We start from the raw sequence: 27,231 nt of genomic DNA on the forward strand, positions 1-27,231 counted from the left end.
GAGTGTTTGCTTGCATGTTTACTTGTTGTCTGCACACTCAGACGAAACGCTCTTAATGAAAAACTGACCACTTTACGCAAACACAGGCACTTAAGCCGAGAGTCTGGACTGGCTCTCCAACACTGTTCAGGAGGCTGTTTCGCTCTCTTGCTTTCCATTCTCACACAACGCAGTGTGACAATCAGTCAGTTTAAGTAATCAAGCAAGTTAGCAGCCTGTCTACTTTGCAACAGCCTGTGCACAATGTGTAAACATTCACACGCACAAGTGCCACTGCAGCAACACACACACACACACACACACACACACACACACATACACACACACAATCGCAGCATTTATCCTCTGTCATGATGTTTATGATCGTCTAAAATACCAAGTCAGAGAATCCAGAGCAGAAAAGTTAGCTGTGTTGGAGAGAAAAAAGTGGAGTTGTTATGTTTGGCACAAGTCAGAAGAACAGCACAGACAAGATGAGAGAGATTGACTTTTGAAGAGTAAGAACAATTCAGATAACAGGGTTTAAACTTAAATAAAATTGGTCATCTGTCAAAAAGAGTCAATAATGCAACATGTGTCTTGAGGGAGTTTTTTCTTTCTTTCCAAAAGTCTCTTATGTTAGTTTGTAAAGGTCATGACACCAGCAGTTTATTTAGGCAATGTTGCTGCACAAGTCAGAAAAAATCCCCCGCCCCCAAAAGCAATTTATATGTTATCATAAAGCACCAGGTTTAAAGGTCCCATATTGTATAAAGTGAGATTTCCAAGTCTTTTTTGATTATAGATCAGGTCTAGGTTGTATATTAATACTGTGAAAGTATCAAAGCCTCAGTCCACAGAGAAATGCACACAGCCTGTATTCAGAAACTGAACCTTAAAACAAGCCGTCAGGACTTCTGTAACTTTGTGATGTCACAACAAAGCAGTCAATGCTCTCAGCCATGCCCCGAGCCCCGCCCACCTGTACCCAATCCAACTTTACAGGATTTGCTTTCTCTGAGTGTTTGGCTAAAATCTGCTATATTTTAATTAAATCACTCAGAAAACAGTCAGCCAATCAGAAGAGTGGCTCTGAGCCTCTCTTCTGATTGGCTCAAAGACCTGTTGTTGCTAGAGTTTCACAGAGAAGCCTGAGAGAGGAGATGTAAAACTACACTGAGATGGTTTTTGGTTCTTAATACCACAAATATATCTTCTTATAGACAAATACTTCAAAAAAAGACAGGAAAGGTGTAAAATACGGGACCTTTAAAAAGTGCAAACATTAGTCATTCATATTCTGATTCCTGTGTTCATTGTACACATTCCCCGTCTCTCTGTAATTCAGCTTAAACAAACTGCTCGAGTGTCATGACCATGTGGAGCTTCTGGTTGATGTGTTGTTGTGTCTGGATATCTGTGTGTGTGTGTGTGTGTGTGTGTGCGTGCGTGTGCGTGTGCGTGTGCGTGTGTGTGTGCGTGTGTGTTCCTGTGAAAAACTTTTGGTTATGGTTTGTTTTTGAAGGTCTGGTCAAACAGTACCTGGGTCTGGATGCGGTTGAGGCCTCTGAACCAGAGGATCTGTCCGCGGCGCAGCTCTCTCTCGGCGCAGTCGATCTCCTCTTCATCCTCTGCCAGCTCCTCCCCTTCCTCCTCCCCGGGCTCCAGGCCTAGCCCCGCCTCCTTCAGGCATGGAAGCCGCTCCGTCGGCACTGTGGCGATCACCTGGAAGCCAGGTTTGTGACTTTGTCATTTGAAAGAATACGCTTGTATGGTGTTATACTGAACAGCTGTGAGCTTTTCCAGGCCCCCCCCCACCCCCCCCATACACACAGTGGATCAGATAAAAACTGATTATTTCAACTGCCACATTCAGCAGAGAATAGAATAGACCAGAAGTGTCAGTGTGAAAATGTTTCCTTAGCCTCACCTCAGGGGAAGCTCTAGGTAAACCAGGCCTGCCAGCCTACACTTGCTCAGTGTGGTTTGACTCAGCAGGCTAAAGAGCTGCTTACCTGCCCCCAGAGCAGCTCTCCAACTCCCACGAAAAGACACCAGAGCCACTGCTCCACGTTGAGAGGGGCGCAGCTGAAGGGCTTCCCTCCCCACTGCACGATCACGATCTGCGGCAGAGACACAGGGAGGGATATCATTACTGTCAGACATGCAAACACAGAGTCAGGGGAGGAACCAGCACTGCACCATCTATCTCTGCTGCACCCACCACAGTCAACATCTCCGCTACTCTGTCAGGACTTCGAGTAGGAAACACCAGGTGACATTATTACTGTAGTCCCTGCTGTGTATGTGCAGAAACACATGCCAACATTTTTTGTTTGAGTATTGTATTTAATTATTCATGGTGTATACCTAACCCTTAATGGCGCTGAGGATCATACTGTCTTTTCACTTGTGTGCGTACAGTATATACCAGGAGAACATTATGTTATCTGGGCTGGTGTGTATGAAGCTGCACAGAGTAAAATGTTCGTCTTAAATTTGTCAAAACACAAAAAGTGTGGGGTCGTTTTTCTCTCATTATTAGAATTAGGAATAAATCCCACACATACACATTAAAAAGTCTAATTTGGTCTCAGCCCTAAAATTATTCAAAGGTGGGAAATGCACATATTCGCTTTCTGGCTGAGAATTAGATGTGAAGACTGACACCACTCTCATGTATGTCTGCTTCAAATGACGCTGGAGCCAGGAGACAGTTAGCTTAGCCTGGCACAAAGACTGGAAACAGGGGGAAACAGTTAGCCTGGCACCTCTAAAGCTCAGTAATGGACATGTTGTGGTCAACACATTGTGGTTATACAGGCAGTTACATGCTATTGACTACCCTGTTAATTAGTGAGCTGAAGAGGGTCTGCGAGGCAGGAAACTGTAAAAAATTGTAAAATTGTAAATATAAATACTCTTTTAACTCTTTCTCTCTCTCAGTCGGGCCTCAAAGGGGAATTACACCGATTTTATTTTGTATTTCAAGGTTTTGGGGAGTACGACTACATGGGTGAAAAAAAGCTGTATAAATACTTTATGTCTCCAGAAAGACGTGTGTGAGGTCTCATAAATGTCCTGTCAGGTGGATCTGAAGACACAAGTTTGGAAAGTAAGAAATCAGGGGTCGTGGAGTTTGAAAGACGCAAACTGACCAGACCTCTGTAGCCCGCTCCTCATCTCTGCTTGAGGCTCCAAGCTACATTACCTGCAATTAGCATAACACACCTGAATCTCCCAATGAACTGTCAGTGGCCATGTTGCATTGTGGGTAATGTAAGAACCAGGTTTTGACAAGGAAAATGACTGTGTGGAATAATCATCAATTTCGATTGGACTGACTGAGATTTACACTTAGACTTTGATCAAAGCTACTTTTCAGCCTCTTTATAAAAAGCCTCTAAGTCGTATGTTTAAAAAATAATTTTTAGATACGTAAGTCAAAGCTCAGGATCACTCTCAAGAACACTCATATTGATTTAATCTATTTACCAGGAAATACAGTAAAAATCATGTTACACTGTGGTGTTACTGGAAAGCTTTTGAGTGAAGTCATTCTGGGAACACATGGCCTCAGCCCATGCTTATGTCACTGTGTAAAACACACATTAAGAAGTAGTCTGTATTAGTAATGGTTCCAACATAACGAAGCCAGCCTTGTACTTTACTTCCAGTCTGCATCTTTAAACGTATAACACCATGTAGCTGCCTCGCAGGAGATGATTTTAAAAATCAACATGATCATTTACACCAGGAGGAAACTTTATCAGAGTGACACTGTCGTCATCATCAGTCAATCTCAGTGGGACGACCATACACATACACAATAACAATAACTGTCTGCGGCGAGGAGGCATCCATCTTTCTTTTTATCTCTCCCTCTCTTTCACCTCTCTCAAGCTGCCTCCAGTGTTTAGCTCTCTCTCATCTCTTCTTTTCCAAACTCCCCTGAACTATTTCTTTATCTCTCTCACTGCTGTCTCCCTCCAGCTCTGTTTCTTCTCTTGTTCTTCCCCAGAGTGCCACCAAGCATTGAAGAGCTTTGGAAAATACCCTTCTTCTTCTTCTTCTTCTTCTTCCCTCTCCATGTCTCACTCTGTCATTGTTTGCTTGTCTGTGTTTTTGTTTACTCACAGAACAAACAGCCCTGCCGTGGTTGGTGAAGGTTGGACTCGTATCACCGGGTAGAATCAGGTTACACATTGAAAGGCAATGTGACAATTAGGCATCCAGTAGACGGCTAAGGCACACTGTAAAACATAACCTCATCGTCCATGATTGATTCCAGTGAGGGAACTGTACCATCTGTCATCCTTGGTGACTGTAATGCTCTTCTATCTGGTCTAATCATAAATGTTATAAATCAACTACAGCTGATTCAGAGAGCAGTCGGAGGTGTTGAAATCTTTAAACGTAAACTCAAAATGTACCTCTTCAGCCTGGCTTTTAATTGAGTATGGTTTTTAGTCATTAGTCACTTCCACTAGTAAATTTCATCTCTTATTTTATCATTGATAATATGAGTGTTTTTTTGTTTGTTTATTATGTTATTGTAGCTTTTAAAATCTACTTTATTGCATCTCAGTGTTAGCTCTTATTTGACTTTTTTTGGCGCATCAGTCTGTGAAGCACTTTGAACTGCACTAACCTGTATGAAAAGTGATATACAAATAAAGTTTGATTCTCTCTCTCTCCTTCTTCACATTTCCTGTCTGTATCTCTACCATCACAAATGCCAAAATCAAATCTAAGAAAAGGAAAACAACACCAACTTCTCAAAATGTTCCCTACCTGACAGGAGAGAAAACCATTAAATGTCATTAAAGGATTTATCAACCTCACCTGCACAGCAAATGTCCCCAGAACGATGGAACAGAAGATGGGGTTGGAGAATATGCCGTCAAAGACGTTCCTCTCTCCGTGGATCTTGCGGGCGTTGATCTCGTTGAACAGCTGCATGAGTACGAAGGTGTTGAAGATGATGGTGTAGTGCTCAGAGGGGGGGGAGTGGAGCGGAGCGTTGCGGCCACTGTCGATGTTAAACATGCGCTCGCCTGGAGGGTAAAGACAGGAGGCGAGAGATGTGTTCATTAGGAAGTGTGTTTGATCTGCTGCAGGACAAATAAACTTCAGCCCTGCAGCAGCTAAGGTTGTGTGTTTGTGTGTGTCTTCACCAATGCACCATGTTTTCTTTTCTTGTTTTTTAGTTAAAAACAGGCTGAAAATAAAACCTGAACATAATGCCACAATAAATCTATTTCACTAATAGATGAAATTGCTTTGCATAGTTGTCTCTGTATGTGTATGTGTGTGTGTGTGTGTGTGCGCGCACCAATGAACAGCAGGGTGAAGATGATGACCAGCTGGTACACTCCATGGCCCAGGATGTTCTTCATCATGGTCAGTGAGATGAGCGGGTTGTTTCGGCCGTAGGGTTTCCGTAGCAACAGGGCCTCGGTGGGGGGTTCGGTGGCCAGGGCCAGAGATGCAAACGTGTCCATGATCAGATTCACCCACAGCATCTGCACCGCCTTCAGAGGAGAGTCCTGCAGGGAGATTTGCAGCCAGAGGCCTGTGTCACGAACCGTGTTCACATGAATCTGACTTCCCTGACCCCGGCACTGGCGATGTGAAAAGGCTGCGTCCCTCCAACTCTGATTAACATTAAAAGCTTTTTTTTTGTGTCCAAATGAATAATTAACGTCTGTTCATTTGTCAGTCAGGTTATATAATCAACAGAACATAAGTTCATTTAATTAGTTTCTTTCTGTTCCACAAGGTCATGATCTGTTAAAAGGGATCAGGTCTGTTGTGGTGATGAACTGTGTGTGTTTCTTTCTCTTGCTCTTTTTCTGCAGATTATCTGCTCAGTTAGTGACACTGAAAACAAGTGTCAAGTAGCAGAAGTGGGATAAAATGTTTTGCAGTTAATAACAGTGTTTAAAAGTTAGGTGTGTGTGTGTGTGTGTGTGTGTGTGTGTGTGTGTGTGTGTGTGTGTGTGTGGTACAGGTATTATGTTGCTGTGGGGACCTAAAGCTGCACAGTCACATTACGGGGACTTGTATTCCTAATGGGGACACAAAGCAAGTCCCCTTAATGTAAATCATTAAACTGTAAGGTGAAGAAGGTAAGGTTAGGTTTAGGTCAGGGTTATGGTTAGGCAAGTATTAGTTATGTTTAAGGTTTGCTGTGAGGCTGCAGGTTTTAGGTTCAGGTTTTTCTTTTTTCTCCAACCACTAAGTGATATTGCGGAAATTCCTGGAGTCTGTTTCACTAATATTTGTGTTACTAAATACCACCTTCTTGCATCGACACTTGATCTGCTTCTTTCACATCCACTTTAAAGTTTTCAGGAGCCACACAACATGTATTTTATGTGGGCTGGCGGAGATGCTAAAAGTAAATGTTATATATCAGCGATGATACTGCAGCAACCTACTTTCTATTTGCTAGAAGCCTTGTTTTATAAAGTGCAATACTCTAACATTTATTTCCATTATAGTTAATCAAGGAAAGAAAAAAAGATTTAACATTTGTCACTTTAATGTAACTGTAATATTTTTGTCGTTGCTGGGACTCTGACTGTTTTTTTTTTTCTTTAGCTGGTTGAAGAGGATTTAGTTCTTTCCCAGAGCCAGATCAGAAGCTGCTCCTTACAGCATGAGTTGCCATGGCAACAGAGTTTGGTTTAAACTCAAATTATCTTTGTAATCCCAAAAACAGCTGGGATTGTAACCCATTGTTAATAGATTAATTCTTGTTTACTCAGAACGTTTTGGGATGTGCCCGTCACATTTCCCTGGAGATCACAGTAGCATCTTCAAGTTGCTTGTTTTGTCCAAACGTCACTTCAGGACCTAAAGATATACTACAGATATACATTTATAACGTATGTGGGTTTGATATAAACATGTCAGTTTTATGTTTTGTCTGACACTGCTCTGGATGGGAGGAGATTCTTTTAGAGCAGGAAAAATGACAGAGTTAAGGGTGAACATCTTTCAAAACTCTTATTCAACACAAATGTACTGCAAAACATATAATTAATAATAATGCATACATATATATACATATATATATATATATATGCATTATATGCATTATAATCAAGGTGATATCTTGCATAAGTGAATATAAATGTGTTTCCATGTGTCAGTATGGCTCTGCTTAAATTATCTTGGTGTAAAAATGCATAAAAAGCACTTGTCTTAGCAGATACAGGGTGAGTGTGTCTGTGTGTGTGTGTGTAGGAATGCATGTATGTCAGCAGGCATGTTTATTAATAGATCTGTCTACCTGAGTGATGCAGGCCCCAGTGAAGGCCACTATGACAGCCACTACATTGACCGTGAGCTGGAACTGCAGGAACTTGGAAATGCTATCGTAGACATTTCGTCCCCACATCACCGCCTTGACGATGCTGCTGAAGTTGTCATCCGTCAGGATGATGTCCGACGCCTCTTTAGCCACGTCTGTCCCCGCAATACCCTGAGACGGAGATTGAGACGGAGTGAGGAGGAGACAGAGGACTCATGACATGATTCATACGAGCATTTGAGCGTCCAAATTATTTTGGAGTGATGCTGTCTCAATATCATGCCCCCAAGTGCGGGACGACAATTTTATATATATTTTTTAAAACAGTGGGATAAGAGGATCATGTTTTCAAGGTTGTGCATAAAGGAGCACTTGTTCCTCAAAATTAAGTATATAACTTCTATGTGATTACTACAACACATGAACGAGTAGCTACAGAAGGGTTTTAACACCAAATAAACATTAACGGTGAATAATATGACGGGTTACCATGGCAAAGCCGACATCAGCCTTCTTCAAAGCAGGTCCGTCATTAGTTCCATCTCCTGTTACTGCGACAACCTGCCTCTGCTCTATGACGCTGCTGTCAATGATGCCTGCGCACAAATAGGAAGGAAAAATCAGCTCTAGGTGTGTGTGAATGTGTGTGTGTGTGTGTGTGTGTGTGTGTGTGTATGTGTGTGTGTTAAGCTTAATAAACCTGAGACTCACCTTTAACCAGTGTGTGCTTGTCTGTTGGTGAAGATCGAGCCAATACACGAAGTTTGGGCCAGATTTTGTCGATTCGTTCCTGCTCAATCTGTCAGTCAGAAGGAGAGAAAAAGGAGGAGAGAGTGCTTGATGATGAATAAACAACAGATTGACTATTCCCTTGTTTCACTATAGATGTCGTGTTGATCCAGAGTGTTAGGCAGATTTGGCAGCACTGTGAAACTGGCTCTTATATCAACTTGACCACACTGCACTCTCACACAATGATAATTTACACACAGCACTTAAATTTAAATTTTAATTCGCACTGCAGAACCACAGCACTAATCAGCAGCTAATCCATCCCATTAAACATTCTGCTAAATTCAAATGATACAGTTAAATGGGTGAGATGAAAGCAGAGCGCACTAACTACAGAAGATAAAACCACATGATAGTGAAGGTCATATAACTCACTGTAGATCAGACGTCTGAATGTGTCTGAACAGTAGTTTACCCAAAGATCCTTCACCCCTGGAGAACTGTGGTGAAATGTTTTGGGTTTTTTTGGATAATTTATTTAATTATACTCTGAGCCTCTCTTCTGATTGGCTCACCAACCTGTTGTTACTTGAGCTCCAGAGAGAAGCCTGAGAGAGGAGATGTAAAACTACACTGAGGTGGTTTAAAGTAAAATACAAAAGTGTAAAATATGGGACCTTGAACTGTAGAAATTAGAGGCCTGATCAAAGAGGTTCTGTCAGTGAGATAAACAGCTGGGCTCCTCCCACCGCAGATGTTTTTTTAACATGCATTTTCAGTTAATCTTTAATACAGTCATAGAAAACTTTTTAGTAAGTTTACCCCGCACTTAACCAGCTTGAGAGCCCAGCTCACCTCTCCTTTCTCGTTCCTGATTCGTCGGTTGAAGTCTTTGCCCTCTATACAGATGAAGTCATCCCCGGGGTGGATGATGCCGCATTTAGCAGCGATGGCCCTGGCTGTGTTGATGTTGTCACCAGTCACCATTCGAACCGTGATGCCTGCACGCTGACACTTACGGATGGCATCAGGCACCTTAGGGAAACAAGGACATAAATTCAAAATGCAATCTCAGTTACTCTTTAAAATACAGATCCAAATCACAAATTATGGATCACACACACTCATAATACCAGCCGAAGCTACAACTAAAGACACAAACACACTCTGCAGTGCCCTACCTCAGGCCGTACAGGGTCCTCTATCCCAACCACAGTGATGCAGGTCAGCTCTGTCACTATCTCTGCCTCGTTTTCCCAGTCTGGCTCCGGATTAGATGGCAGGTCACGATATGCAATGCAAATGGTCCTCAAGCCTTCACATGCCATTGGCTCAATCACCTATTAATCAATAATTGTTACAGCTCTGGTCAGAAAACAGCATCACAAAATTTCACCAATTTTACCATGGTACCACAGACTGCTTAACTCACTGTACAAATGTTATTTACAACATCTGATGCAGACACTGGATTAAACTGCCTGCATACAGTTGGGAGTTCATGTCTTTTGAGTACCTTTGTGGGAATACTCTGTGACACAGCTGTGGGGAAAAGACCCCCGGCCGACCGTAGACAGCAGAGGGAAGACAATGTGATGTAAAGAGGAGGAGACATAAAGCTGCCACGATGCAAACCGAGCAACTGAGCTGGAATAAAGTTGTGTGAGGAGGAGGGTTATTTTTCTCACGGCACAAGCTGCGTTCATCATGAGCCAGATTTAGGTCAGTCAGCCTGTCAGTCAGCGAAACAATGCTCGTTCAGCCTGCACAGACTCATCTACTGTATGTGGAACGGATACATGTGTTGTGCTGCTAAATATTTTAGTTACAACTAGAGTGATCTAGCTAAGCAGTTTTATGTATGACAGTTTTGGAATATAAACTGGAAGCCTCAGTTTTTGCTCACATCCTGTTCAGTAATGCTGATGGTGTTTAGTGTGATGCAGCTGTGGTTGCTTATCTATGATGAGTGAAAGATATTTTGTGAATATTGCGGTGATCATGACAGTTTCAGGATGTAATATCTTCATTTACAAGCCAGTGTTTTCAAATGATCTGAAAGCTTTTCAAAGTTTATCTTGTATTAGTTTTTGAGGCACACAATGGCTTCTGTCAGATATGATTGTAATCATCAGTGCAAAAATCTCAATGAACAATTATTTCATGAGACATGAGGCACAAACTGTGGCACCTGTACCCAGATAAAAAACCACAAAGTAAAAAGCAACACACAGACTGAACCAAATTAGATAATCTGAAATTCTGCAGCCATTACAACAATGCTATCAAAATTACATTTTTAAAGAGATTATTTGATATTTTGTGAAATACATTTTAATCTCTTTCTTGCCAAGCGTATAATGAGAAGATTGACACCACTCTCATATCTGTGCGCTAAATAGTGTACTCAGCTGGAGCCAATGGCAGGTTAGCTTAGTTTAGCTCAAAGGCATGACCCAGTGGGAAACAGCTAGCCTGGCTATTTGTAAGTTTTCTTGCCAGGAGCGGGTGGTGGTGATTGCCGCTTGACAAGAGCTTCATCCTCTTCATCCGTTGTCTTTATAATACAAGATGTCATAATATGCCCTCTGAGCAACGCTACGTCTTCAGGAAAGATTGAACGCTACAGTGAGTCGCAAAGGGAAAGTGTCGAGATGGGCTGATACAGGCTAGGGCTAACTAGTTAGCATGAATGAATTTTAGAATAACATACTATTCTGCACATGGGAGGTTTAAATGATCAAGTCTCACCTGTTTGACCATCTCATCTCTGTCACGTGGTCGGAAAGTGCGCGCCTCTCCATTGGCATCCTGGATGTAGGAACACCTGGAGAGAGGTAACGGACAGAAAATAGTGACACAGAAAGAAAAAAAAATTTGCCTCTATTTATTCACGTGATCATCAGATCCACTTATTCCTCTCCTCCACCTCCCTCATCTTCCCCCGTCACTCACTTCTTTAGCATAATCTCAGAAGCTCCTTTGCTGTAGAGGCGGAAGGAACCGTCAGGCAGCTTGATCACCGTACTCATGGATTTACGCACCGAGTTGAACGTATACACCTGAGAGAGAGAGAGAGAGAGAGAGAGAGAGAGAGAGAGAGAGAGAGAGAGAAAAACTAGAGACAGACAGACACACCCCTGACCACACACACAATTCTGTGTGTTGGATGTTGTAACTGAGAGTTTACACCCTTATCATTTGAAAGTGGTTGCAGCTTCTGTCCAACAAAGTCAGTTATGAATAAGTGATGATTTGTGTCTCAGTGAGTTGAGGTCTGTTTTTAAGAACATAGAGCCCATTCTTAGACAAACAGATAACAACTACAACAGATGCTTGTTAATTTCCTTATATTCCTTATATTGGCTACTGTGCACTTAGTACTTTCTTTTTCAACAACTTTTCTAGAACCCGCTACATCATCAAAAGTGCAACTGCAACTGTGTATTCTGATCTACTTCAGGGAACCGCGAGCGTGCCAAGCTATCATGTGAGCTTTAAACTGTGACATCTGATGCCTGTATCGTAAAGCATACTGGCAAAATATGTAGAGTTTTGTCAAACAATTCTACTAAAACCTTTTGTTTACAGTGAGTCCTGACGTCAAGGCTGAGAATCCAACATAGTGTGAAGGGGTTAATTGTTCCACACGCACATATGTAGATTTATTTAAATAAAGAGTCATATATAAGGATAAAGTCAGGCTGCCATTAAAGCTGCAGTAGGTAACTATAAATACATTATAATTGTGAAGGTGGATGTGGTGCATGGTCTCTTACCTTGTACAGTCTCTCCTCAGGGATCTGCTCTCTGACAGGGGTGTAGTCCTGCTGTAGATCTAATACAAATCCCAGCAGGCCACACTCCGTCTTGTTGCCCACCTGCTTGGCCAGACCCCCCTCCACATCAGGTGGCTGATGGAGAGTTCGATTGCAGCGAGTTGGAGTAGTACATTTAAGGGAGGAAAACGGAATAGGACAGAAGAGATGGATGAAGAAAACATAAGCAGACAAAGGCAGAGAAGGACTTTCTGCAAAACAACTCCATCTCTGTCGGTGCATGACTCACTAAGATCTTGGAGGTGTAGGCGCTGTTGATAGCGATAGCATTGACTAACAGTTCCAGTGTCCGGGGGTTGATCTGCCCAGGGTCCGGGATCACTCGGTGGTGCACGTCACCTGGGCAACAACAATCTAACTTTAATATATGAATAATAATATCTGTACTTTCAACCTACATGCATCTACACCTGCTGCTGTTTCCTCCATGGTACATCTCATAATATGAACAGGGAACGACACCGAGGCGATCAGTACATCCGCACACATTTTATCTTATTTATTCTCCCATCTGTAGACCTGACAATGAAAATAGTTAGCAATAAATACAAGACTTCTCTGCTATTAAACTAGTATTGGTGAGTTGTAGTGATGTTGTTCTTCACTGTTCTTTAACCCAGCCAGAGGTTTTGTGGATACATGTAGTACAGAGTCAGGTGGTATATTATTGGCACAATTCAAAGGGGCATTCCACCAATTTTACACATGACGTTCAGTGTGTTCATCATGCGGAGTACGACTGAACTTCTGAAAACAGTTGTGTAACGTTGGAGCTTTGAGAAGTCTGAGAAAATAACCCTAATGGTGTCATCAGGGTCCTCTCTGTTTGACCTTGGTGGGTAAAAAAAACTGATATTGTAATTGCCATACAATGCTACTAAGATGCATTATGGGATATGGCATAAATGTTGATGGAGGGGGAGTTCCTACAACCAATAAACATTGCCCTAACTAATAACAGCAGCAACACTGATGCTACTTATTAGTATAAAACACAAATATAAAATTGTGCATCATCTGCAAAACAATGATAATTAGTTGGGGGCTTGTATAAAAAACTAAAACCAGGCCAAGGATGTTTCTTTTTTGTCTGAGATACATATAGTAATTATCCAGGCTGACAAATAACTGTTTTCCAGTCAAGTACGAACAAGACCAACACATGACAAGAGACCCACCCACTACACAAGTCTGTTAGTTAATCCATTCCAGTGGTTTACAAACTTCTCTAAAGCACAGCACCCACTCATGCAACCATTTTTTGTTTAAGCCTGTTATATACAGTTAGATAGAGTTTACTTGCAGATGAAACATTTCCAGTCTCAGCACAAAAATAGCCACATGAGTTCTGATTCACCTTATGACTCTTGAAGATGATCAATAAATACGGGCTTCATGAATTTTATTTTATTCTAATTTCTGAGTTCTTGGCTTACTCACCTACGTAAGTCTGCACAACAGTCATGCGGTTGGTGGTGAGGGTGCCGGTCTTGTCGGAGCAGATGGCCGTGGCGTTGCCCATGGTCTCGCACGCATCCAGGTGGCGTACAAGGTTGTTGTCCTTCATCATTTTCTACATATGACATAGTGATGGAGAGCAGAGGGATGTGCGAGGGGTGGAGAAAAGGGTGGGGCGAGAGTGAATGACGATCGATAGAAGTGGGGTAGAAGGACAGAGGCAGAGAGAAATGGATTGATGGAAGGAAGGAGAGAGGAAGGCAGGAAAAATTTCAGTACCTGTTCACTTAAATGAAAATTCAGGGGCAGATATGAAAAGATATAAAGTATTTTTTAAGGAAAAATGCTTGTGCAAAGACTGATATTGACCTGGTGTGGGTAAAGAATGGTAATTAATGTAGGCTAACATGGTGTAGGCCTATTACATACAGTATATGAAGAAAAGTCTTCAGTGATTAATCAACATCAATAATTAGTCACTGTTTTTATTGATGACTTGTGTGATTTGTAAAGTGGATTTATAATGTACATCGTATACAGCACCTTTGTTGAAAATAGTCTAATTAAGAATCTGAATGAAAGTCATTAAGTTAGACCCCAACATCCTGGTTCCTTTTATTAAGTTCTGTTTCTATCATGTATTTTATTTTCTATACCTATATCTATTTTATTCTTATTTGCTTTTGTATATACTGTATTTACCTTTGGACAGAGCCAGGCTAGCTGTTTCCTTGTTTTTATTTTCTATGCTAAGCTAAGTTAGCAAGAGATATTAGAGTGATGTCAATCTTCTTATCTAACTCTTGGTAAGAACACTAATAAGCGTTTCCTAAAACATCAAACTATCCCCTCGGCTTTCCTGGCCTTTACATGCGGGACATGCCACGCCCCCCTCAACTGAAATATACTGTACTTTCAACAGAACCATGTCTGAATGGCGTCCTCACATATCTTTAGTCACAGTTTTAAACTGGTTAAAGAACCAGTAACTCCTATATTTCCATTAGATTTGAAGCACTCATTAAACTGGAGGGTCTACCTTGACAGAGTAAGCCAGAGAGATGGTGACAGCGAGAGGTAAGCCTTCTGGGACAGCCACCACCAGCACAGTGACTCCAATGATAAAGAACTTGACAAAGTACTGGATGTAGACCGGAGTACACTCTGTCATCCAAGTGCGACCTGCAACACACACCACACTACGTATTAAGGCCAAACAACTTTAAAGGATGAGTCACACTCAGCAGAATTGAGAATTGTGTGTGTGTGTTTGTTGGGAAGTTGTATACACACGCACCTTCGACGACAAACGTGTTGATGACAAAGTACAGCACCAGAATGATGACAGTGATGGCTGACATCACCAAACCTGTGGGGAGATTCAAAGACGGGATGATTTATCAGAGTGTCACTCCATCCACCTGTTCTGACTTTAATGAATATGTGTTTTTACATTAGGTCTGAAGTAATGTATGCCCACTGAATGAAGAATAGCACAGTGCGTATTTCACTTTCTCAATGTCTAAATGATAAAACGCAATCCTGCGTGTGAGTTGTTGCACCTTATGATAATTTTCTTGCATTCAGAAATAACTTTGCTGCACGTCATTGCCACATAAGCTCTGAGGGACTGACAGCTACAGAATCTGCTCCGTGTAGAGAGAGTGTGAAACCTGCTCGGTTCAGGTGTGACAATCTATTTACCTGCTTTTCCGATTTGAACAGCCAGTTTGGTGAGCTTGCCCTGCAACACACTCTTCTCTTTCTTTGGGACGTTGGTCTTCTTCTTCTCTCTGTCCTCTACCTCCCCTCCCTCGGCACTCTTCAGGGGCTGCATCTCCATGGCAACACCCCCATCCTGCTTCTTGGCTGAAACACACACACATAAAACATATACATTTTCTTCAGCACTGCACCTCAAAATGAAGACAGCTTATCTCACTTTACACACACACACACACACACACACACACAAGCTCTTACCTTTGTTCTGATTGTTCTCCACAGCTCCATCGGGTTGTTTTCCTGAGAGAAATGGAGGGCAAGTTAGACAGAGGCAGACATGGAGATAAGGGACAGAAAAATAAGTGTTCACGTGTCCATCAACAGTTCATATTTCTGATCTGGGGACAGCCAAAGACACACTTCCAGAAACAGAAAGAAACACAGAGAAACAATACTAAAGGGAAGAGTAATAAAGGTACACACATCTTCATACACTGGGTCAAGAGACTGAGAGACCGTCATAGGTCACTGTCACTTTACTGCACTGTGTACTGGGGTCCATTCACTGGCTGAGGAAAGGAGCAGGGCAGACAACTTTATGCTCACATACCATTGGTGACTGTGCTGTAACTGGCATCTGTAGAGATGAGCAACTGAGTACTGTCCTCTGGTTGGGGAGTGTGTGAGGAAGGAAGGTTTTGGGGGCACATGAGAGGATTTGGCAAAAAGGGGAAAACAAAAGAGAGCAAAAAGGGATGAATAAAAAACTCAAGTAGTGAATGTGTTTGTATGTATGACTGTACTACTTTGCAGATGATTATATAGACTGAAAAAAAATTAATATAACTTCAATTTGAAAATGAGAGACAGATAAAAAAGAAAAGTAAACAGCCCTATAGCGAACCCACATTGCATGAGGAAAAACTAACAAGTTATGGCATTTGTGGAAGTCTTATGAATAATGTATTAACTCCAGTAAATGACTGTTTGAATGATCCAGCCTGCAGAGGCTGCAATGAGTGCAATACATCCTGGTACGCAACTAACACTTTGGAAACAGAATGAGGACAACAAGCGGTAAAATAAGCATCATCAGCCAACTTGTTTCTGCCCGTTTCTGCATCCCGGGATACCGCAAATGTTTTCTCTTCTTTTTAATATGCCAATATCACTGCCTACATTCCCATGCAGAAGTGAGAGCTGCCATGGTAGAATCATGGATGAGTGCACTGGTAATGATATTAACCTTAAGTGCTTCTGAAAGTATGTGTAGTCTCTATTGTTGTCTGTAGCTTTGCTCTGACTGCAGGGCTCTTCCAAAACAAATTTGAGCATAGACTAATGCTTCATGCATTGACCAACCAACACTCTTCCCTGAATCTCCCCGGCTCCCTCGCTCTCCCCTGCTCTTTCAATAATTGATTCAATCTGCAGCCACTCTCTCTCTCAGATTAAGGGAGGGATGGAGAAACAGGAGGGCAGAGCAATAGCAGAGAACGGAAAGTGAAAGAGGGCCCAGGAGCGGGGTAAACAAGAGACAGAGAGAGAGAGAGAGAGAGAGAGAGAGAGAGAGAGAGAGAGAGAGAGATGGAGGAGCAGCGAGAATGTGTGACAGTGAGGGGGCAGACGGGGAGAGGAGAGAGGGATGGAGAGGATGTGGGCTAAATTATCTACAAGGTTAAACTGGTGTGTTTCCTGCTGAGGCTCTTATCTGAAATCAGTTAGGAAGCCAACTAACTAAACACACACACACACATACACAAACTCAGTGTGTGAACATGGACAGTTTGTGTGACAATGACGCCCTGGGTACAGACATGTAAAGCCCCCCACCACTGCGACATAAAAAGAAAGGAAAACAACAATTTATAGTCTTTTAGCATATCTTCGTGATTATTTTGCATCTCTTATTGGTCATTATTTCTGGTTGTTTTGCATCTCATTGTTTGTTTTGCATCTTTCAGCAGTTGCTTTGTGCATCATTTTGCATTTCTTTATAGACGTTTCATGTCTCTTTGTCGTTATTTAGCATCACTTTTTTGTCTTTTTGCCGTCTTTTTGCATATCTGTCTTTGTAATTTAATTTACTTTCCAGAAAGAAATATGAACAGTCACCTCAAACGGAGGCCCCTGACTCCCCGAGCCCCTGGGCCTGTACCCTTTCTGTCCATCCATGTGTGTGAGTACATGTTAACTGACTCGAGAGCAGTTTGAAGTATTCATCCATGGAGATGTAGAGAAAGAGATTGTCTTCTTTCCTGGGTTTTGTTAGCATTTGTTTACTTCTACTGGTTTCCATGTTTCAAGAACAAAACCATTTGTGCCTCTCATGTATCACTCAATATTAAATCTGTTCATCTTGAACTACTAAAACTACTAAAAAGCTGCCGTGCATCTTCAACAAAAATATTCCTATCTTTCACTCATTATGGTCCATTTTATGTAAATTTAGTGTCTCTCCACTGGTTCCACTCTTTTACTTACCTTTCTTCTCCTTCCCATCTTCCTCCATCTCTCCAGCACCCAGAAGGGTGAAGATGATGCCTGTCTGTGAGTTCACACCTACAGCTGTCACCAGCATCCTGCCCGAGCCCTCCATCACGTGGGTACCTTAACGTCCAAACAGATTACTGTTTTAGATTCAATTCAGAAACCAGTGGTGGGTGCAAAGCTGCACCCCCAAGTGGTCACAGATATGAAACAACAACTTGTGATCTTGCAAATTTTTTGTAAAGTTCTTGAAAAGGTTCTTTCTCAATGTTTTTCTTAGTGAACAACGTACAATAGATGCTCTCGCCACTTGGCTGGGAAGACGCCAGCTCAGCTCAACAAAATACATCATCACCCAGGCAGAGGAGAAATCAAACTTTAAAAAAAAATCAATAGACCATGACCCTGCCTTTGGAGTGAACATGAAGCAGGTCAGACAAAAGGTCTTTAGGTCAAAGTCTTGTAGAAGACTAATGTTTTGTCTGAACTCATGGTGAGTCTTTAAATTCATGTAACAGGAAACTCAGAGATGCTTTTAAACGTTTATTGGACATACATTAAAAAGTCAAACCCCTGTTTTGGACCTGACCAGTAAACCTTGCTGACACATTATTGCCTCATGATGTTGCTAACAGTCAACAGTTGCTTACTCACACATCCAGCAAAATTGAAAGTCATTTGGAGTCATAGCTCTGGCCACCTTATGAATATTCACTCTCCTTCTGTCTCTGTTTTGGTCTCCACCAGCTCATGAGAAAAATTTCCATTTTGTTCACCAGCTAGTCGCTAACTCTATCTGCCTGCTGATTGATGCTACCCAGGTTTACGAGAGCTGTTTCACTGAAATGTGGTTGGTCTGACTGGAAATGAGGCTGATGATACCGAACCAGAACAGCACCAACACAAAACAGCAAAGTCCCAAAAATAAAGATGCTAAAAACACTGCTGAGTCAGGTGAAAAAAACGAAAACATTATGACATTAATGTCTTAAAACATTTGTCTTATATGCAAATACTTAGTATAACCAGTTAGGCCAATAAAGTTATGGATTGAAATGTGTATTAGATTAATATGTTAGCATTAGCATTAACTAAAAAACTATATATATATATATATATATATAAATATATAACTATATATATATATACTATAAGTTGTATTTATTTAGTAGTACTATTTGTCAGGTGTTTCTGTTATTTTGTCCAGTTTAAGAAAGTTGATCCAGGACGTTATCAGATCATTTCTACAGGGGTGACCTGAGGTCTATGATGTTTCTATAGATATCCTCTGAGTAGTACGAGCTTTGTGGTGGGGACAAAATTCAGCAATGTGAAAACAAACCTGAGAGCAGCATTGGGTCCTTATCCACAGACTTCCGTACGTGGTCAGACTCTCCTGTCAGAGAGCTCTCATCTATCTTCAGATCGTTGCCTTGAACCAAGATACCATCAGCTGGCAGCAGATCCCCTGAACACACACGTGCACAGATCAGTGTTTGATCCACATTATAATTAATTTTCTTTTTGACATGTCAGTGCATGAGTGCCTAACAAGCAGATTTCAGCATGTTGTGGACATGTTGGGTGATACATACCACTACATGTTACAGAGAGAAGCAGTGCAGGTAAAGCAGGAATAGTGGACATTTTGGGAAATAGGCTTATTCATGTTTACCAAGAGTTATATGAGAAGTTAAATACCACTGAAGCTTATTCTAAATATGAAGTGACATACAGCTAGGATGTTGGGGCAGTGTAGCCAGGCTAGCTATCTTCCCTGTTTCTAGTCTTTATGCTAAGCTAAGACAATCTCCTGCTGCTTGTCTGAACAGGTTTGAACATGGTATCAGTGGTAGCAACAGAGACAAGAGCCAGAAAAGACCAAACAGGAAGAAGAGTTTCCTGTTTGAAAAAGATCTGATTTTTCATTTTTGTGCAGACTTACTCCAGTTTTAATATTTTTAGTCAATACTGTAAAGAGGGCTCAAACGAAGAGTGTTTTCAAAAACATACTTCATTTATGAAATTTGATTTACATGGAGGAGTTTCTGTAGCTGACGTTTGTTGTACTATGTATGCACATTACTCATGATTATTGGTATTAGCAGTTAGCAGCGTCAATGATTGACATTTTTGAGATTTTTACTGCTGCTCAGGAAAAAAATGTCAATACATACGTTTTGTTTCTCGCAACTTCATGTGCATTGTTTTTTACAAGTAATCATTCAGTTAGAAAAAATATAAATTAATTAAGCCAGAGGTTTTCAAACTGGGAGGCGGGCCTCACCACAGGGGCTCCAAACAGTTTCAGGGGAGGCTCAGTGAATGGAACGGAAAAAATATTACAAGTTATTACATTAGTCATAAAAAGGAGATCCTGTAAATTAGCCTAAATGTGTGTGATTTGGTAAAAGAGATAGTTTTGGGGAATTTTACTGTTCTTCCCACTTTCCAGAGTCAGAAACTAATAAAAGCCTCAAGGCAGACCTTTTTTATGTATTTGGTTTAGTCTCAAGTTATGTCAAACAGCAGTTTTAGGCCATCTTGGCTCATTTGTTCAGTGTCTATGGGATCAAATAACATAATCATGATCCCATAAGCATCCAGTAATTGAGCGAAACAAAGCAAGCAAAATGAGGGGGCGCCTTTTTCCAAGGTTTGTCCGAAGGGAGACCCACAATCGCAGACTTTGAAAACCCCTGGATTAATTGATACTAAAAATATTTGTAAGTTGCTCCTCTTTTATATAATAAGCATTTGCACTGGTCTCCTCACCGTATTTGACCTGGGCCATGTCCCCAACCACCATGTCAGCCACAGGGATCTGGATGACATTTCCTTTCCGCACGACAGTGAACTTCTGTTCCTGCTCGATCCGACTCTGTAGACCCCGGAACTGCTTTTCTTTGGACCAGTCATTGAACGCCGTCACCAGGACGACGCACACGACAGACAGCAGGATGGCCGCACCCTCTATCCAGCCGGTGTCGGCCTCGCCTTCGTCCTCTGCGCCCCCTGAACCGTTCCCACATGCTGGAGAGAGCGGGACAGAGGAGATGTGTGATGAGTCAGATATTTGGTGAAGTACACAGAAAGTTAGAGATGTGATATCACAAGGGAAACTAATAGTATTTAATCCGAAGTAGCTGGTTGGTGGTTAGCTACCAAACAAACAACGTGTGATCCAAATGTAAAGTCACCCGACACTACAACTGACAGATGACAGATATCAGAACATCCTGACTCTTTCTGGTGAGCCACAGTAAGACATTTAGGTTTAACCTTAAAACAAACAATGTGGCAGACTGCTGTGGCTGTTACTTACAGCTGCTGCCTTTGACTAAAGTTTGTGTGTATCCTCATCATTAACAAATTTAAAAGAAAAGGTTCATGCGTATACTTATGCCTCACCACTCTACCTAATGACATTACTGCGAGGACAGTTTGCGTGCGCTGCTGTTATCTAGAGTGCACTATGCGGTTTCAGACAGAGCTACAATAGTCCCATATTTCCTCTGTCTGTCCACTGAGCCCACTTCCTCCCTATCATGACCTGTCACTGTGGTGAACAGACCCAGCAAGCTAATGGCAACAATTTAGTAATCCCTTTCATGTTTCCTCTCATCGGCTTTTGTCTGTTGAACTGGTATCCTTTTATTTTGTGCATTTTCAAACATGATAAGATCATTTCATAGCAGATCTTCAGTTAACAACAAGAAAATGAACAAGAACAATATGTTGATTAATTAACACCATCTACAGAAAACGCTGCTTTCTAAAATGAAAATACTTTTGAATTTGTAAATCTGTGAATACACCTGAGCCAGGTACTGCAGAGGCATTAAGAGCACAGTGTCAGTCCAGCTGCATCACATGCTTTGGTTCGTCTCTCTCTCTCTTCTCCTGCACTGAGGTGTCTAAGGTGAGACTGCAAATATTTTGATATAAAAGTCCTTCAATCTTCTTACTGTTTTTTCTTTCCACACTCGACCTTTAAATCTTTAAAGCAACACTATGTAACTTTAAAAAAGAAAAAAAGACAAGTTGTTACAAATGAAAAGCTGAATGTATCGGCAATAAAACAATCAAGTTCATCAGTGCAATGATTTCAGGGGTTTTGCTGCTTTACTTGGTCTGGTATAAAGATGGTGGACTCTTCTTTACTATTCCTTCTGTTATGTTTTATCATTTACCATTAACCCAATGTTGCCAAACCAAAGATTTGACCAAATTATCTTTTAAAACACTTTTCCTGTGTTTTATTTGAAGTGTTGATCCATAAGAAGATATATTAAAAACCATCTCAGTGTAGTTTTAAATCTCCTCTCTCAGACTTCTCTCTGGAGCTCCAGCAACAACAGGTCGGCGAGTGATCTAATAACAATGTGGCAGATTTCAGGTAAACTCTCAGAGAAACCAAATCCTGCAAGGTTGGATGGTGGGTCCAGGTGGGCGGGGCTTGGGGGCATGTCTGAGAGTGTCGACTGTTTTGTTGTGACATCACAAAGTTACAGAAGTCCTGTGGGCTTGTTTTGAGGCTCAGTTTCTGAATACAGGCTGTGTGCATTTCTCTGTGGACTGAGGCGCTGATACTTTCACAGTATTAATATAGAACATAGACCTGCTTTACTGAAACACTAGATCATCATGTGATTGTCGCTCATGGCCACAATGCTGAGCAAAATTTGCACAGGCTTGTTTTAATACTCTGTGTCATTGTTCTCCTTTTGTTTAGCTCTCACCTTGTTAGAGCCAAAGGTCTTTTTCAACCTCCTAAACATCTTCTTCTCTTCTCTTCCTACAACCTCAGCTTCCTCTATGACTCATTCCTGCTCTGCTCTTTAACAAGGATCCGTCTTCTTCCTCACCTCTCTCTCCTCCCTTCTTTTGCCCTCCACCTCTCATCTCCGCTGTTTTTCACATCCAGCTTCATCCCTAACACACCTTCCAAAATTATCCACCCCACCCTCTTTGCCCTGTCCTCACATTCGCTTTCCTTCCCAGGAGGCTGGTAGAAAGAGAGGCCGAGGGAGATGATGGCGGCGGCCTCCAAGATGATGAGCGTGACGTCCTGCAAGGCCTCCCACACGAGCTCCAGGAAAGTCTTGGGTTTCTTCGGGGGGATGAAGTTTTGGCCAAACGCTTGGTGCCGGCGCTCCAGGTCCGCCGGGTCCCCAGTGAGACCTGAGAGATGGAGAGGGAGGTTGAGACGGCGAGAAAGTCACAGGGACAGTTGTTAGAAACTTTCTTTGTGTATATACATCTGCACACACAGTGTCACTTCATACAATTTAGCAGTGATTAGCAGCTAGACACACACACACACTGCTACACACATGCAAAATCAGAACAAAGATTCACTCCAGAAAATCTACCAAACTTTCTCTACCCAGTAAAATATTTAAAAACGCATCAAACAAAGTCCAATCATGAATTATAGCAGCTAACTCCAAATTTACTCTCCTGCCTCCAAACCCTGGTCTCTCTCATCTCCAGCCTCACCGCAACATCTCCATCCTCACCCTCCTCTCCCCCTTCAACCTCACCCCTAAGTGATTCAGTTTCCATGGTGACCAGGATATCAGGTCCAGGGCTTCCTGTCTCTAACAGGTTTCTGCCCAGCAACAGGTGATGTCATTCTTTCAGTGGCAGTGGCTTTGAAGTGGAGCTGTTTTTCTTTTTTTGTTTTTTTGATTGGCTGCTGGGGGGGCGCTGTGGTTGGCTAAGATTGGTGACTGTCTTTGCGTCAGTTTGCCCATGTGTGTATGTGTGTGTGTGTGTGTGTGTGTGTGTGTGTGTGTGTGTGTGTGTTCGGAGACATCCTGGTCCAGTGTGCTTGCTGCAGGGAGTCATATGAAGCTCCCAGCGTTGCCGAAGAGTTGTGTAGCAATATGACGTTCAACAGGGTTCAGGCCGAGGCAGAGCGAGGCAGAGAGAGACAGGGAGAGAGAGAACACAGGTGACCTTATGCTGAGTAATCATAGTGAGCTGTATCCTTCTTTCATTAGTCCATCCCTCCCTCTCTCACTCTCCCTCCCTTCTTTTCTTTCTTCCTTATCCACTCATCCATCCATCCGTTCTTCCTTTCCTCCTCTTCCTCTTCCACAGCTTCTTTCGTCTCTTTTTCTCCCTCTCTCAATCTCCCCTTGATGTGTCCTTGACAATGCGGCAAGCTGTTCTAGCTTTCCCTCCTCACCCCCACCCCCCCATCACCACACACACACACACACACACACACACACACACACACACACACACACTCTTCCTCACTCTCTTTCTCATAATTTCTCTTCCTCCTTTCTCTGTCTTCAATGTGGATATAATGGTCTCATACTGCAGTGCCAGGGTATCCATATCTGTGTGTGTGACTGTGAGTGTGTGTGTGTGTGTGTGTGTGTGTGTGTGTGTGTGTGTGTGTGTGTGTGTGAGACAGAGAAAGATATCCCTTCTGTATTGGTTTAACCTCCCACTCTGCTCTGTGTATCATGTTACAGCTGATGTTCAGCATCATAATGTATATGCATATGGTACATTTACCCAAATGTGTGTGTGTGTGTGTGTGTGTGTGTGTGTGTGTGTGTGTCATACTCTGTCTGTTTGTGTTGTACTGTTGTAAAATATGCATCTGCCATATTTTCCCCATCTGATCTGCCGGTTCCTGATCTGTGATCAGTCTTATCGCCGTCATACGAAACTGAGGCAGCAGCTTTTGTGTTGCTGCCAAACGCCTCATATGTGGAGCAGAAAATATCCTGAGCTGTGAGTCTGAGCAGAGTAATGAGTCCTACAAGGTGAGAAACATCTTCCTGTATCTGCATTTGCGCTTTGGCTGGATTGTCACACCAGAACACACAATATGTAGTTTGTGAAAGTCAACACGGTGTCAAAGAAGTGTGTGTGTGTGTGGAGGGCACCAATTGTGTCTGTGTGTGTGTGTGTTTGTGTGTTGTTTGCCAACTGTGCTTTGTAGGGACAACTGCAGATACATGACTCTCTCTCTCTCTGTGTGTGTGTGTGTGTGTGTCTGTTGGGACCTGCTGCACTGATTCCTGACCAGCTCACAGTATCAAATTAGCAACACTCAACACAGACTTACTGTAACTCAACACCCAACTACTCTCTCACGTTTTCTCCATCTCTCTCTCTATCTCTCTCTCTCTCTCTCTCTCACACACACACACACACACACACACACACACACACACACACACACACACACCCCTCATAGACTTTGCTTACACTCAAACACACACACACTCCTCTTTCTCCATTCACCCCTCTCTGTTCCTCAGCGGCTCCATCTCACAGCTCTCAGTCATCTCTCTCTCTCTCTCTCTCTCTCTCTCTCTCTCGCTCTCTCTCTCTCTCTCGCTGACTTTCCCAGCCAACTTCTCTCTGCTGTTGTGTTGCTAGGTTACAAACTAGTTGGAGGAGTGGGCGTAGTGTGGTACCACACCCATGTTAGAACATACAAGTTTGCGCATGAACACCAACAAACACACACAAAAAACCAACACTGTCAATAGTCACTACAAATTTTTGATTAGCATAATCATATTAACTTATTATTGTGTGTGTGTGTGTGTGTGTGTGTGTGTGTGTGCGCGTGTGAGAGAGAGAGAGAGAGTGTTTTTTATCATTCTTAATTTTATTTTAAATTATTGCAGAAACAATTAGTTGATTAATCAACTGGTCAAATTGATCATTTATATATTAAGTAAAAATATCAAACATTCATTAGGCAGTTTCAATTCACACTGTCAGTTGTTTATTAGGGCTGCAACACCTGATTATTTTCACTTTGGTTTAAACTATTGATTATTCATGGTTTAAAAATTGAGAAATTGACAGAGGATGGTAAAAAGAACATCTTCATTTAGCTTGTTTTGTCTGATAAGTTCAGTTTATAATGATAAAAAACAGTAAATCTTCATATTTAAGAGGCTTGCTTGGCATTCTTACACGATTAATTGATTATCAAAATTGTCACTTATTAATTTTCCGTCAATCATTTAATTTCAGCTCTGGTTATTATTCTTTATTTATCATTAAAATAGACACAGCTGAAACAATTAGTCAACTAAGTAATAAACTAATCATGAAATCACAAACTCTTTTGATAATTGATTAATAATTTGAGCAAAAAGGTCAAATATTTGCTAGTTCAGCTTCAGGGTTTGACACTTTTCTCTGTTTCTCATCATTGTAAATTAACGATAATTTAACTGGATTCATCTATAATGAATATATATATAGATATAACTCTATATATATATATAGATATAGATATGTAGACAGAATGAAAAATGAAAGTATTTTCATCTGTAACAGTTGCAGTTGGAAATTCCTGTCAGTCCTTGCACACTTTTACTCCAGTCATCCATTTATTGATTTGCTCTGTTGGCTTTCCATCCATTCATCCACTGTAATCCCCTCATCTAATCATCAATCAATTCATCCACCCATATTCTCCATGCATCCAGCTCCACCAGAAACTGTGGCCTCCTGTAGCCCGGATTACAGGATGTGATAAAAATGACTGATTACTGTGTGATGGAGATGATTTCAGGACCATCTTGTGTTTTAATTAAGTGTTTGTAAAGTAGAATTAGTGTTGCGCTGGTCAGTTTTGTGAACAGTACAATTTGTCAGTAATGTGTGATCATGTGATCGCTCTCTCTTTCTCTCTCTCGATGATGATGATGATGATGATGATGATGATGATGAAGAAATCAGCACACATACAGACGTGTGACTCCAGGAGAGAGAGCAGTGTCCTCCATCCTTCCACTCCTTCATTCAGCTAATCTCAGTTCATGTCCCTGTTCGCCCATCTCCATTCATCCACTCCACAAATCCATCCATTCAGCAAGCGGGCAAGCTATTCACCCATTCATATATCTACTCATCCACCCATCCACCCCTCCGTCAGTCTATTTATACATCTGTGCCCTCACCCATTCATCCATCTAGCCATCTACTCCTCCATTATTCATTCATCCATCCCTCCATCTACTTTTTAACCCATGTATCCCCTCATGCCTGCTCACCATCAGTGGTGTTGGACTGTAGTCTCTGGCAGAGCCCCTCTGTGTCTTCGTAGCTGTCCTGGATCTTCTGCAGGGCGTCGGTCCCTCGGAGCTCCATCAGCTCCCTGAGGTCCATCACCGTGACCCCAAAGTCTCCCCCTGCGTGGCTGCCATCTGCCCTTCCTCCTCCTCCGCCCCCGCCTCTAGTCCCTTTGGGATAAAACTCCACTGCGCTGTTTGCCATTTCACCCATCGTGGCTGTTGTTGACATGTCAGTTAGGGGTTTTTCTGTTGTGGTCCTCCTTTCTCTCCGTAGTCTGTCCTCAACTCAGTTCCACTTTCGTTTGGTTGGTGGAGGGGTGTTCATGTGCTCAACAGTCAGAATCTCAGTTCTGCCTTAATATCTTACTTTAAAATGTGTAATTATAACAACACGCCTAAACCCTTCTTTAATCTTATTTAAGGGCAATGATGGTTGTATGTTTTTGTCTCCTCGCTATCTTGGCCTAGCCTCCCACTGCTCCTTTAATTCTCCATAACAGGAGGAGGAGGAGGGTGAGGGGGATGAAGGACAGCGAGCAGGGGCACTTCAGAAGCGTGACGTCTGAGTGAATCCAGCTTCCTTCTCCTCCGTTTCCTCTGCGACTCCGCTCTTTCT

The 27,231-nt window shown here is 42.1% G+C and overlaps 1 protein-coding gene across 1 annotated transcript in view; it reads right to left on the minus strand.

The window, feature by feature from the left end:
- atp2b3 (ATPase plasma membrane Ca2+ transporting 3) overlaps positions 1-26,951 on the minus strand; it is a 34,876-nt gene extending 7,925 nt beyond the window's left edge. The window contains exons 1-23 of the mRNA XM_022765903.1: positions 26,595-26,951; positions 22,531-22,728; positions 20,320-20,577; positions 18,887-19,012; positions 17,539-17,664; positions 15,313-15,354; positions 15,034-15,198; positions 14,627-14,698; positions 14,369-14,511; positions 13,312-13,444; positions 12,101-12,210; positions 11,812-11,946; positions 10,988-11,094; positions 10,784-10,859; positions 9,214-9,372; positions 8,888-9,067; positions 8,012-8,099; positions 7,790-7,896; positions 7,280-7,471; positions 5,315-5,528; positions 4,825-5,036; positions 1,995-2,102; positions 1,522-1,704 (exon numbers count right to left, since the gene is read on the minus strand). Of these exons, the coding sequence (XP_022621624.1) occupies positions 1,522-1,704; positions 1,995-2,102; positions 4,825-5,036; positions 5,315-5,528; positions 7,280-7,471; positions 7,790-7,896; positions 8,012-8,099; positions 8,888-9,067; positions 9,214-9,372; positions 10,784-10,859; positions 10,988-11,094; positions 11,812-11,946; positions 12,101-12,210; positions 13,312-13,444; positions 14,369-14,511; positions 14,627-14,698; positions 15,034-15,198; positions 15,313-15,354; positions 17,539-17,664; positions 18,887-19,012; positions 20,320-20,577; positions 22,531-22,728; positions 26,595-26,844 (3,384 nt within the window). The 5' untranslated portion in view covers positions 26,845-26,951. The remainder of the gene's footprint in view (positions 1-1,521; positions 1,705-1,994; positions 2,103-4,824; positions 5,037-5,314; positions 5,529-7,279; positions 7,472-7,789; positions 7,897-8,011; positions 8,100-8,887; positions 9,068-9,213; positions 9,373-10,783; positions 10,860-10,987; positions 11,095-11,811; positions 11,947-12,100; positions 12,211-13,311; positions 13,445-14,368; positions 14,512-14,626; positions 14,699-15,033; positions 15,199-15,312; positions 15,355-17,538; positions 17,665-18,886; positions 19,013-20,319; positions 20,578-22,530; positions 22,729-26,594) is intronic.
- Between the last annotated feature and the right edge of the window lie 280 nt (positions 26,952-27,231).

This window comes from Seriola dumerili, unplaced genomic scaffold (assembly GCF_002260705.1).
Source record: "Seriola dumerili isolate Sdu_G_001 unplaced genomic scaffold, Sdu_1.0 BDQW01000800.1, whole genome shotgun sequence".
NCBI classification, from domain to species: Eukaryota; Metazoa; Chordata; class Actinopteri; order Carangiformes; family Carangidae; genus Seriola; species Seriola dumerili.